At 49.0% G+C, this 13,195-nt stretch overlaps 1 protein-coding gene and 1 long non-coding RNA gene across 2 annotated transcripts; both read right to left on the reverse strand.

Annotated features, from left to right (window-relative positions):
• Positions 1-230: 230 nt before the first annotated feature.
• Positions 231-7,232, reverse strand: LOC100058290 (glutathione S-transferase Mu 1). Its single transcript, XM_001495326.6, has 8 exons — positions 4,963-7,232; positions 4,654-4,729; positions 4,189-4,253; positions 3,806-3,887; positions 3,607-3,707; positions 3,044-3,139; positions 2,848-2,958; positions 231-769 (listed from the first exon to the last, which is right to left on the reverse strand). The coding sequence occupies exons 1-8, from the start codon at positions 4,996-4,998 to the stop codon at positions 680-682; spliced, it is 657 nt and encodes a 218-aa protein (XP_001495376.1). The 5' UTR covers positions 4,999-7,232; the 3' UTR covers positions 231-679.
• Positions 7,233-9,036: 1,804 nt separating this feature from the next.
• Positions 9,037-10,652, reverse strand: LOC138924322 (uncharacterized). Its single transcript, XR_011439312.1, has 2 exons — positions 10,539-10,652; positions 9,037-9,329 (listed from the first exon to the last, which is right to left on the reverse strand). It is a non-coding gene; the product is annotated as an uncharacterized lncRNA (long non-coding RNA).
• Between the last annotated feature and the right edge of the window lie 2,543 nt (positions 10,653-13,195).

Consider the following 13,195-nt stretch of genomic DNA (forward strand, 5'->3'; position numbering starts at 1 on the left):
GGGCCCCTTCTGCAGAGACCCCATGCAGAGGCACACACATGAAGGAGACATTGAAATGAGTAGGAATTCCTACAATCCCACCTGTTCCCCCCACCACACACATACACACTCATCCCCATCCACCCAGCCCATGCAATGGACAACAGAAGGAAAAATGGACAAACCCACACCACCAACACAGTCAATCGTGAGTCCACGTGGCCAAAAGGAAGAAGACAAGACACAGCAGGTGTCATTAAGGCTTTACTGACGATCAGGCAGGGCAGGGCAGGGCCACAGTGGGGGAGCAGGCACTGCACACCAGGCCGATACGGCTCTTCAGGGCAGTGCTGGGAACTCAGGGCTCAGCTCTCCAGGCCAGGGGTCTGGTCGGGCTCCTCAAGCAGAGCAACCACCGAAGGGAAGGATGGACTGGGTGCTTCAGTGCAGGGAGAATAATATATTGGGGTGGGACTTCATGGAAGAGACGTGGGGAGCTGAAGCTGTAAACGGCTTGGATGAAAAGGGGGTCGGGAGGGAGAAAAAGAGACCAATAAGGCATCTGACAGTGAGAAGGGAGGGAAAGACAGTGAAAGAAGCAAGACAGCTGGCTCCAGGGGCACGGAGGTCCAGCTGTTCAGGGCCAGGACATCTGGGACAGCTCTGATTCCTCCCTCCCATCTCCAGGACTTATAAGGCCCTACTTGTTGCACCACACAGCCGTCTTCAGAAACAGAGGCTTTGGGAGGAAGCGGCTGGTCTTCATGTAGGCAGAGATCTTCTTCAGGCCCTGAGGGTGAGAAAAAGAAGCTCAGATCCCAGGGACTGCTGCCCCAGCAGGGCTCGGGCAGCACCACTCCAGGCACAGTGAATGCAGGACCCTGGTAAAGCCCTTCCTTGTGGGGTCAAGTGTCGGAGCATTACACAGTCTTTCTGGGGTCCCCAGCTCTGGAAAGTCAACTCATCCAATGTCCTGGAACTAACGTGATCTCTCAATAGGAATTAACACAGATGGAGACTCTGCACTGCCAGGAGCTGCATAGCCACTAGGGATATGATATAGCTACAGAATCTCCACACAACTACCTACAGGATACGATCTACTCTCACAGAGTATCACAAGGGAAACTGAGGCACACACAGGGGAAGCACCTTCCTCATGCTCACACAGCCAGTAAGTGGGAGGGCTGGAAGGCAGCCTGCCTCTCCCTCCAGTCCTGTGCTCTTTCTGCCACGCTCCCCTCCTCTCCTCCCCACAGGAGGCCCTGTCCTCCCTGTCTGCACAAACTTTCCCCTTTTGCAGAGGGAGGCGCCTGGCTTCCCAGGCTTTGCTCACAGAGGGACGCCTAGCAGAACAAAGGGGCTCAGAATGTGCCTGTGCAGCTTGGAAGAGGCCACATCTCACCCAATGACTCAGCAAAACCTCAGTGAAAGCTGATAGGAGGATGTGGAGCAGTGAAGCCAGGCCAGACTCTAATCATTCCTCTTAAAGGGGAATGTCCATTTGCTGGCCTGTTATCTGGGCCCAATCTCACTGGGCCCCAGCCTACCTCATCCCAGTCCTGCTGCAGCCAACTAGGCAACAGACACACAGGTGTGCTTGGGCACCATCTTCCCAAATAGAGTGTCCAGTAACTTCTAAAGGATTCAAAGATGCTGGCACTGTCTGTACCAAACGGGCCAGGCCCCACAAGCTGCAGGCTGCAGCCTCAGCTGTCCCCCATCCCTCCCTGTCAATCATTCATCCCAGCTCTTGCATAATCCCCATGTCCATGAGGCTGGACCAGAACCAGAGCTGATGAGAACCAGATGACAAAGCAGATTTTGTTGGGGAATGGGAAAGGAAAACAGATTGTAGGCTGAGAAACCTGTTGCAATGCCTCAAATACCCAAATCTGTAATAAAGCAGACGTGCTGCTCTCCAATGAGTGGACTAAGGGTGACCCATGAAGTGCAGTGAGGGGGGTCCTGGCTGTGCTCCTCCAGACGCCAGCTGGTCCCACCTACCACATAGCCTAGTTCTTGCAGTTCTCCAACTGCACTGAGCCCCAGGAGGCTGGGCTTCAGGGCTGGGTCACCTTTGCATCCCTAACATGCCTGTGGCAGTGCCTCGTACACAGGAGAAGTTTCGATCAGTGAAGGTGATCTAACATGAATGTACTACCTCATCGCTGAGACACAGTCTTGGGTAAACAGTTGGAAGAAAGACAGGGAGATTGGAGGAAGGTAGTGCCCCAAACAGAAGATGTCAAAATAAATCCATGCACAGGGGCACCCACACGTGGACTCAAATCCCAGGGCCAACTACAGCCTTGGAATCTCAGAACTACCCACAACAGGGATCCATTCCTGCCAAGCTTTCTCGACATCAAGAGAAAATACCGTCTGTGTCTCTGGTACTTCATGTAAAGCCTATCATGTCTCAACTCCACTAATGCCAGCTACAGACAGACCCCTGAATGCGCTCCTTCATCCATGTTGTCCTGAGCTGTGTCACCAAGGCTGGAAAAAGACCCAAGCCTTCCCTCTTTGGCACAGGAAAGCGAGAGCCACTGACTGCTGCCCATGGAAGCCAGACACAGACGGGAGCCCAGCACAGCCTGTCCTGCCTCGGTGACCTTGAGCAAATTACTTATCCTTTCAGCCTCAGTCTCCTATCTGTAAAATGGAGGTGATAATTGTTCTCCCCAGTAGGAATGTGGTAAAGATTAAATTTGACTCAATAAGTGTAAGATCCTGAGCACAGATCCTGATGTTGCATCCTCCATGATGCTAGCTATTCTTCTTTTAGCTCCTGGACCATGAAAGCAGAAGGGAGAAAAGGAATGACAAAAGAGATGTAAATAGAAGGAGGATCAGAGGAATCACCTCAAAGCGGGCTATGAAGTCCTTCAGGTTTGGGAAAGCATCCAGGCACTTGGGTTCAAAAGTACGCAAATAATCAAGGATGTCATAAGCCAGGAAATCCACATAGGTGATCTGCAGAGAGGCCAAGCAAGAATGGGCACCAAACTCTGAAACCTGAGAACAATGACAAATCCCCATCCACAGCCTTCCTCCTTACCTTGTCCCCTGCAAACCAAGGCCTCTTCCCCAGAAACTGTGAGAAGAGCTTCACCTTATCAGGAAGCGCCTCCAAGTACTGAGGCTTCAGTTTCTCCTGAGGCACAAAACAAGTGTCACCACCCACAGACTCCCAGAGCAGGAGCCAGGCCTCCCCAGGGTTGCCAGTGACTCCCAGCTGCCACAGGTGAGCAGCCACGTCCTGCCAAATGGCAGCTGTGTCGGTGTCCAGGCTATGATTTAATCCACACTGTGGTCATTAGACTCCTGCTGGGGACGACCCCCCATCTGTGAGAGGCAATGGGAAGGCAGAGAGCCATACCACAGTGTCCCTGCAGATGTCACCACTCATCTCCAACCACCATCCATCGGTCAAACCGAGGAGAACTGTTTGATACCATTGAGGGTTATGAGGTCACTCTGGTGGCAGTATAGGGACCAGCTTGGAAGATTAGAAGCTCCAAGGAGATCAAAGGGCAAATAGGACCAGTGTAGATGGGACATAAGAGTCTGGTCTACTCATTAAAACCCTGTCCAAATCTAGCCCACTGTGATGGGACTCACAAAATCAGGGTTGTAGCAGACCCTGACCAGGGCCATGCGGGTGTCCATAACCTCATTCTCCAAAATGTCCATCCGAATCTTCTCCTCTTCTGTCTCCCCACCTGTGGCCACACAACACAGACTCACCCTCAACATCCCACCCTAGCAAAGCCCAGGGCATGGCCACCGGTCCCCTGCACCACACCCCCAGCCCACTCACACAGGTTGTGCTTGCGAGCAATGTAGCGAAGGATGGCGTTGCTCTGGGTGATCTTGTGGGCCCCATCAATTAGGTAGGGCAGCTGGAAGGACAACAGTCACAGGTCGCTTGGGCCACCAGGCTCCCCCGCTCCTCCCTCCCTTGACCAATGGTGACATGAAACGTGCACCCACAGCTCCTGGGCCCTGGTAAGCACTAAATAATTATATTGTAAAATGAATGATGAGCTGGAACACAGAGCATCATGGGAAGGCAGTGAAGAGAACCAGGGAGCTCAGAGGCTGAGCAGAAGGCACCAGGTCCTGACACCTGGAAGCTGGGACAGGAGATGGAGAAGAGGACCTCTCACTCACCCCCACAGCACCCCCATACCCCGCACCTACATTGGGGAAGTCCAGGCCAAGCTTGAATTTCTCATTCAGCCACTGGCTTCTGTCATAGTCGGGAGCTGTGGTGGAGAAGATGAGTGACACAAACGTCCCCAGAGTCCAAACCACGTTCCTGGGGGGACTTTCAGGGGATCTGGAATCTGACCCACTAAGTTTCACAGTCCAGGTTTTGGGGAAAGAACGCTAATGAGGCTCTGGAACCCACATGAGTAAGGCTCACACAGGGTTAGGCAACCCTAAGGGGAACCCATCCAGATACTGAGAAAGGGGGTCCAGCAATCCCCTCCCTTGTCCTGCCTTGGAAGGAGAGCTGCACCCTCAAAGGGGAGGGGAAGGCGCGGGCCCTGCTCCAGCCGCGGAGGGCAACAGAGGTGAGCACCTGGCGGCCAGGGCAAGGGGGGCCTGTTACCAAGTCTGTAGGTGTTGGGCAGAAGTCGGGACTCCATGAGATTGCCCTACCGTCCCCCATCGTGTACTTCTTTTCCTCATAGTTTGAGTCTGTGTACTCCAGGAGCAAGCGGATGGCATGAGCCAGCTGGAAGAGAAGGTGGGGCCGAGGTCAGAGATGGAGGGGCCTGACTGCTGCCTTTCGCTCCAGCTAACCTCCCGCACACCCCCAGCCACCCAGACACTCCCCACACGCGGCAGCACAGGCCTGAGATCCAGCAAGCCCAGAAGACAAACCTTCTGCCAGAACCCGTTCCAGCTGCACAGCGTTTCCTCGCCCGCCCGCCTCTATCCCATCCGCCCGGGGGACCCCTCACTCACCCCGCGGATATCCCAGTAACCCAAGGTCATGGCCATTGCGCTGGTGTTTGCGCTCTGAGTGGAGAGGCCTCAGCAGAGCTGGGACGGGAATTTATCCTCTCCCCGATGGGGCGAGGCGGGGCCTGCTGCGCGCACCGCCCTCCCGGCCCCGCCACAGCCGCGCCCCCGAGGCTCAGCGACACCGGAGACGACCACACCCCCAAGGAGAGCGGAGGTAAAATCCCTTTCAACCAGAGTCGCGAGGAACTGGGCTCTGGCTCTCAGGCAGGAAAGGCTGCCTGGCTCTGGCTCAGGCTCCTCCGGTTCCGTAGCTCCCCCGCCCTCATTCAGACCCCTCCTGGGTCACAGGGAGTTGGCAGTGCGCTTGGGAGACCAGTCTAAAACACAAAAAGAACAAAGCTCTCTCCCTTCCTTCCCTTCTAGGCATCTCTCGGTTTGTCCCTGGGCTGCCCAGTTCCTGGGGCTCCAGGAGGCTCAGATGCCAGGTTAAGGCCAGAGCAGTGCCTGTGAAATGGCGGGTTTAACTCAGGACCTGACACAGGAAGAGCAGGACTCAGAACAGTCCCAAATCTCCTCCCAGTCCTTGTAATCTGTGACACCCACGTGTCTTACAGAACGGACTATCAATGGGATGGGAAGGACCACCCAGGCCAAGGGCCAGGCTGAACTTGGCCCTTCAGTCCTGGGACTAAGAATGATAACTACTGGGGAGGCTGGTGGCACAGTGGTTAAGTTCGCACATTCTGCTTTTGGGGAGAGTTCCCTGGTTCATCCCTGGTGCAGACCTATGCACTGCTCATCAAGCCATGCTGTGGCAGTTGTCCCACATATATAAAATAGAGGAAGATGGGCATGGATGTTAGCTCAGGGCCAATCTTCCTCAGCAATAAGAAGACGGTTGGCAGCAGATGTTACCTCTGGGCTAATGTTCCTCAAAAAAAGAAAGAAGACTGATATAAAATAGTCAATTACCTGTGGCCTAAACTGTGAATCTAAATCCAGAACCCGTCCCAGCAAAGAGGAAGGGTATGAAGGCGCAGTCCCAGAGATATCCTGGCAGCCAGCTACACGTCCCTCATTGACAGGGACCCTGACTCAGACTGTAGTGGTCACAGACAGAATGTGAGAGAGGGGAAAGGACTGTCCTCTGAGGGCCCAGGCGCCTGTGTTGCAGCAAAGGAAGGCCAGAGTCGGTGGCCACTCAGGAGCCTGGAGTGCCCCCCATAGGACAGCAGTCAGGGTGCACCTTGGGGACCCTCAGCTGTGCAGGGCCTCAGATTCTCTGCTTCAGGTCTTCACACTGGCTCCTGACCCTTGTTGGCTGGGTATGAGGAGTGCTCAGATGGCCTTGGAAGTCCCTCTGTGATCTGTGACCTGTGGTGCAACCTCTACAAGAACAAGGTCCTACCTGCCAACTTTCCTCTATGTTGTCAGAAGAATATTTCAAAACTAAAATAGGACATAGTTTGGCCTGTGGTTCATTTTCCCTTGTTTAAAGCATATTACAAGGTTTAGTGAATATGTGAAAACAGATGAGTTGGAACTTTAAATAAAAAATGGGTTTACAAATTAAAGGGCAAGCTTGGTGCGCTGCAGAAAATTAAGTTTTAAAATTGGGCAACACTTTGAGAGGCTAGAAAGGAGTGAATCCGGTACTCAGTAGACCTTCAGAGCATCGAGGGAAAGTGTGGAGGGGGTTGAGAAGGACACAGAGACTCTACCTAGTTGCTATTAAATCATAGAAGTCAGGGGTCTGCACATCTCTGCTTAGTTGGGGAGCTGGGGGTGGGCTGAATGTCACGAGAGGCGGCAGAGTCAGTCCCTGCTGCAGAAGCTCCCCACCCACTCAGACCTTGCCAGTCCTCCAGGCCTCAAGTCTGGGTCCAGGCTCAAGATGCAGCCCCCAGGGTCAAGGTGAGTTCCAGGTGGGTTTGCCCACAGGAGGGCGATGAGTGCCGTGGACACACACAAATGCTGGACATGTTAATTGTTATATTTTTCATAATACATTAAGGAGTTGTCATTCTGAGTTTATACATATTGAGCTTGGAACAGAGACATTACTAGATTCCACTGAGAAAATGATTTTTTTTTAAATTAACATTAAACAGACTAATAAGTATTACAAAAGGTAGAACAGATATTGTTACGTTAGCACTCATCCGTCCGGTCATTCTTTTATTGAAGAAACAGTCATTGAAATTCTGTCATATAGTAGCCACCATGAACGAGACAGTTCTGGCTATTAAAGACTGGAAGTCAGGTGGGAACTAAAAAAGAGAGATGTTTTAAAATATGAGTCACAATTTAGCATGTTTAAACTCAGAGGCAGTGAGGCAATGCCTCTTAGGACAAGCACACCAAGGAGACAGCAGATGGGCCCAGAGCACAGATGGCCCCTTCAGAAGGGCACGGTTCTGCAAAGGAGGAGGAGGGCCGGCTGAGCAGGATCTCAAACACAGGGTCCACAGGGCCCAGAGGGTCCACGTTGTACCAGTGGGTACACTGGGTCTGGGAAAGGCAATAGGGAACAGTGGGGATTAGGGAAACTGGAGGGTGGTCTGAAAGGAGTGATTGCAGTCAGTCGCGACCTCCCAGAAATTGAGTCCCAATGTTGCCAGATCTTCTGGATTTAATGTGCTCTCTCATCATTTTAAAATGTTGGCCAGTTCTAATATTTTGAAACAATCCTGTGCAGGACATCAACGAATATTGTGAGAAATTTGGACTAAGGGCCTCTAGTCTGACTTCTGGGCTGCATCCCACAATTCCTTCCAGCTCTGCTGCTAACACTCTAAACTCTCAAGGTAAATTAACAGAAATTCTATATAAAATAGCCTCAGAATAGAAAACTACATATTATGAAAAATACGAACAGTAGAATTAAAATGTCCTACATCATGGCAAGTTTTTAAAATCATCTAAATATTGTCTGTGTAAACTTACCGACATCTAAGTTAAAGAATATTTTTTACTCTGAAAATAAGAAAATAACAAGAACCATTTATAAGATGCTGCTAGGGGCTGGCCTGGTGGCACAGCCGTTAACTTTGCACTTTCCGCCTCTCAGCGGCCCGGGGATCGCTAGTTCCGATCCCGGGTGCAGACATGGCATTGCTTGGCAAAAGCCATGCTGTGGTAGGCATCCCACATATAAAGTAGAGGAAGATGGGCATGGATGTTAGCTCAGGGCCAGTCTTCCTCAGCAAAAAAGAGGAGGATTGGCAGTAGTTAGCTCAGGGCTAATCTTCCTCAAAAAAAAAAAAAAGATGCTGCCAAATTGGAATTTAGAAAAAAAATTTTCTACATGATTATCTTATTTTGAATAAGGAAAGACAAACTAGGACTTCAAGAATTTAGAAAAGGAACAAAGTTCAACGTGAAAACTATATAAGAAACAAGGCTAAGAAGAAATATATTGAAATTTAACCAATATGCTTATGAAACCGTTAGTTAATTCTCTGAAAACATTGGGTACATGGATAGAGCATCAGTCCAATAACAAAAACAGAACAGCGGTTACGAATTAATAAAAACCAGCTTCTAAAACTGGGGAAACACTTTTCTGGGCTAATGGATAATTACTGTTACAACCAAGAGGAACAGACATAAATATATCAACATATGTTGAAAGAAAGAAAGATTCTGAATGAAGTAATAATAGCAAAATAAAGAAAAATAATAACATCTAGTCCTCGAGAATTTTCTGGATAACTTCTCAAACTTTCAAAAAAGGAATGCATTACATAAATCGTCATAAACTATAGACCAATATGGTGGAATGACCTAACCTGGAAAGGACAACCGAGGTGAGGAAGGCTATAAATCACTGTCGCTTATGAACCTAAATCCAAACATCACCGCTGACAGCTTAGAGAACAGAGTACGGGGTTTCTGTTATAAAGGCCTTTGTGCTCCTGCAGAGCATACTGAGAAAAAGAGGAGAGAGGCAGGGAAAGAGATAAGAGAGAGAGAGAGAGAGGAGACAGAAAACGTGGAAAAAGTTATATCTAGGGTCATCACAAGTTATTTGTAATATTTTACAAATTTTCTAAAAGTCTGATATATCAATACTTAAAAAAATACATTTACCATATGATCCAGGACATACACACCTATATTATTAATTGAAATAAACATTGCATCAAATAGGACTTACCTTAAGTACATGTGTTGCACTCTGATTTTTATAAATTCTATTCTTTTCTTTTTCTTTCTGCTTTTTCTCCCCATATCCCCCCAGTATATAGTTATATATTTTAGTTGTGGGTCCTTCTAGTTGTAGTATGTGGGATGCCGCCTCAATGTGGCTTGATGAGTGGTGCCATGTCCACGCGCAGGATCCGAACCAGAGAAACCCTGGGCCGCTGTAGCGGAGCAGACGAATTTGACCACTCAGCCACGGGGCCCGCCCCTCTTTTCTTTTCTTAATGCTAAACTCCATGCACTAGCAGGTGTCTTCAACTGGGGGTGATTTGGGCCCTCAGGGGACGTTTGACAATGTCTGTAGACATTTCTGATTTCTGCCACTGGGAAGTGCTACTGGCAGCTAGTGGGTTAGAGGTTGGGGATGCTGCTAAACACCGTGCTAGGCACAGGACAGCCCCCACCACAAAGAGTCCTTGGTCCAAAGTGTCGGCAGTGTCGAGGTTAAGAAACCCTAGTCTGTGATGAACGGTGAAAAGCTGCAAGTGGAAAACCCTGCGCTGGCACATCTAGCTAGCAGAAAGGAGACCAGAGCACCCACTCCTTTGGCAACCAGCTGGCAGAGGGGTCTGTCTGCAGGGAGGACTGGAAACAATCTTGCCCTGGGGGCTCTTGCCGCTGGCACCAGGCTGCAGATCAGGGTGAAGAGAATGAGAAGTGGGCAGGGAACGTGAGTGGAAGGGCTGGGCAGCCTGATCCTCCAGGGTCCAGGGCATGGAGTGGTGTAACTGTGGCTGTCGGACAACAGAGGCCCTGGAACTCTCCCTCCATTGTGCAGGGCCAGGCAGAACCGAGCCCTGTGCCGGGACAGTAATTCTTCAGGAGCTTCCAGGCATGGCTAGACAGGATGAACTGAATTTATTTTTAAAATGTCTCCACCAAGGGATGGGTCTGGGGTCGGTCTTTGGTGTTGCTCTCCCACCTCAGCGCATCAGAGCCCTGCACAAGTGCCCACTTAGGCCGGGGGAGCTGGGTCAGGCGGTCGCCACAGCACTCTATGTCTGGAAAGTGCCAGAGCACTGTGGAGAGGACAGCACAGCCCTGCTCTCCCACAGCGGGGTGCCAGGGTCCAGAGCTAAAGTGACTCAGTGGTCTTCCAGTGCCTGGGCCACTGCGGTCACCCTGGGAGCAGAGGCAGAGCAACCCCATTACACTAAAGATGAAAGACAGGGGTTGGCGCACCATGCTTCTGGGGGCCCTAAGGGAACTGCAGGGGCTCAGAGGAGCCAGGAAAGAAAACCTATCCACATGGCTGACAAGGGCGTGCAGTTAAGTTCCTGCAACTCACTGCCAACTCACAATGTCTAGACTGAGATCCTCTCTGTTTTTACACCCTCATGGTGGTGACCAAAAATTGAATATGTAAGTACCTGGAGACGGCCACAGACGTGGACATCAGTGATGGAGGTCCCCATAGAAACAGCTCCTTTCCCACTGTCCACCTACCATTCAAGGCCTCCCAGAGACACTCACACACGTCAACCCTGCAAAACATGCAGGCAGACAGGTGATTTGCCCTTCAAAGGCCTTAAAATAGTAACGATGATCAGGAGATTACCAACAGGAAAAAATTATATCTTCACTCTAAACCTCCTTCTAGTTGTATTATAAGTTGTATTATAAGTTGTATCTCAGCCAGTCCAGTCTAAAACAACAGCACCAACCGAAATGGGTATGCTGTAGCTTTTTACGTTATGTTTGGTTTTACAAACCTATACATTGATTATTGTGATCAGTTTGTGTATTCGTTCGCTATATGATAAGAACCCTAGAATAGAACTACAATTAATTACAATTGTCCCTAAAAATAAATGTTTGGACTGCCGCCACCTCATGTTTTAACTGTGAACCAAGAATTGAATAAGTCATGGGTGGAGATTGGTTAAAGGGTTTAACTCAGAGACATTCACACACCGTGATTCATCAGGTGGAAACGTACTCAGTCAAGAAACAATTAGCAAAGCCTAACACTGGAAAACTTCAGGCTATGTTTATGACCCTATAAAACTAGCCTAACGTGAAATTGTGGAGCCCCAAGTGCCTAAGATACTGGGGAAAGAGGTCCACATGCCTTGCTGGTGGCACCATAAATTAAATTAAGAGCAAGGAAATAATCTATTATAAGAGCATAAAACTGTTCTTACCCTTTGCCTTCTGGGGTCTGCTTGGGGATCTACCCAAATGAAATGACCAAAACCAGAGGAAAACATGAGCTTAAAGACGATCACAGTGTTGTAAAGAAAGGTAAAGTATTAGAAAACCCTACATACCCCACAGTGTGGGATTGACTAGGCAAAGGACCCTTCATCTCCAGGAAGGAATGCTATAGAGCCGTGAAATATTGAGAAGTATGTGCGCGTGTGGACCACCAATACGCACAGATTTCTAAGGGAAATGTTAAGAGAAAAAAAGGGCAGACTTAAGAAATGTATGCACACCCATCTCACCTATCCAAGAAGTAGGCATAATTTAACATAAAAAGAATATTTCAAGTGACCCCACTAAGATTAGAATACAGTTTGCTTAAGAACTATTCACTGACCACCCACTAGGGTGCAGGTGCTGTTCTAGGTGTTGTGCAAACACCTGTAACACGGCTGAACAAGAGACAAATCCCTGCCCTCAGGGTATTTTCGTCCTGTGGAGAGAGACAGAGGATACACAAAAACACAGATAATTCAATGTACAAGACACTATGTACGTCACTGCACACACACAAGGATAAGCCACATGCACTACAGGGCACACATCTTAAGTGTACACTCTACGGGATTTTCCATATGTATACGCTTACAGGATGCCTCCTAGATCAAGAGAGAACAGTTCCTGCGCTTCACAAGGTCCCTTCCATGAGGAACCCCACACACACAAAAGCCCACCATTCAACTGACCTCTGTGCACCTTGGATTCATTTTGCCTGTTCACGAGCATGTAGGTGGAATGATAGAGTGTACTTTTTCGTGTCTGCATCCTTTTGGTCAACATTGTGTGTGTGAGAATCATCCATGTTGTGCGTAGTAGTAGCACATTCATTTTCATTTGTAGTATATTCATGGCTGTATGTATTCCATCCATTATTCCAGTATGTATGGATAATGGAATTATATTAATAAACCACAGTTTATCTGTCCATTCTCTCATTTTAGACATTTGGATTGTTGCCACTTATTGGCTGTTTCAAATAAAGCTGCTTTGAACATTATTGTGCATGTCTCCTGGAAGACATAAGCCCTCGTCCCTGTGGGTATACAACAAAGCATGGGATTCCAGGGGCATGGGGTAGGTGTAAGTTTAGCTCTGGTAGATATCACTGGTATTTCAAAGTGCTTGCCCCACCAGCAATGAATGACAGTGCCAGTGACTCCATAATTCTAGAACAATTGTCGGTCCTTTTAATTTTAGCCTCTGTGGGTGCATAATGGGATTGAACTGTGTTTATAACTTCTCCAATAACTAATGATCTTGAGGACCATTCCATATGCTTATTGGCCACTTGGATATTCTCTCGGGAAATGACTGTTGAAGACTTGGCCCTTTTTCCTTGGGTTGTATTTTTGGATATGTCACTTTTGGACAAGAGTCCTTTATTGATTTCAGTATTTACTCCTAGCTGAGCCTTGCCTAAACACCAGATCCACAAAACCAGCAACTACTTACGGTGGCACAGTTTGGGAGCTATTGAGCTGCTGGGAACTTCCTCTTCAGCAGCCTACTCTACAGTGTGATTTAAAATTCCTCCCAGAGGATGCAGCGCAGGTGGAGGAATGGAGACTGGCGAATTCAGTGGAGGAAACCTATGCTTAGAAATGCTCCTGGAAGGGTGTGAAGTGGGAAAACATCAGCCCTTAAGTCCCTACGTAGACTCTGGACTTGTAATGGCAAGAAGAACCTAAAAGTTTCTTAAGTTAACAAAAAAGGCGATCCATAAAGGGGTCGAGTCAGACTGGCATCACCCTTCTCATCAGCAATGCTGAACTCGTGAAGCTGTCAGTAATTCCATCACACGTCTGAAGATCTACGTCGTAGA

This window comes from Equus caballus, chromosome 5 (genome assembly GCF_041296265.1).
Source record: "Equus caballus isolate H_3958 breed thoroughbred chromosome 5, TB-T2T, whole genome shotgun sequence".
Classification (NCBI taxonomy): Eukaryota; Metazoa; Chordata; class Mammalia; order Perissodactyla; family Equidae; genus Equus; species Equus caballus.

Bases quoted from the DNA above. Each gene is read 5' to 3' on its own strand.
- LOC100058290 (XM_001495326.6), bottom strand. From the start codon at position 4,998: ATGGCCATGACCTTGGGTTACTGGGATATCCGCGGG. The intron at 4,254-4,653 runs GTAGGGCAATCT...TCTCCACCACAG, and splicing joins GAAGTACACGATGGGGGACG to CTCCCGACTATGACAGAAGC. The intron at 3,888-4,188 runs GTAGGTGCGGGG...TTGTCCTTCCAG, and splicing joins TTGGCCTGGACTTCCCCAAT to CTGCCCTACCTAATTGATGG.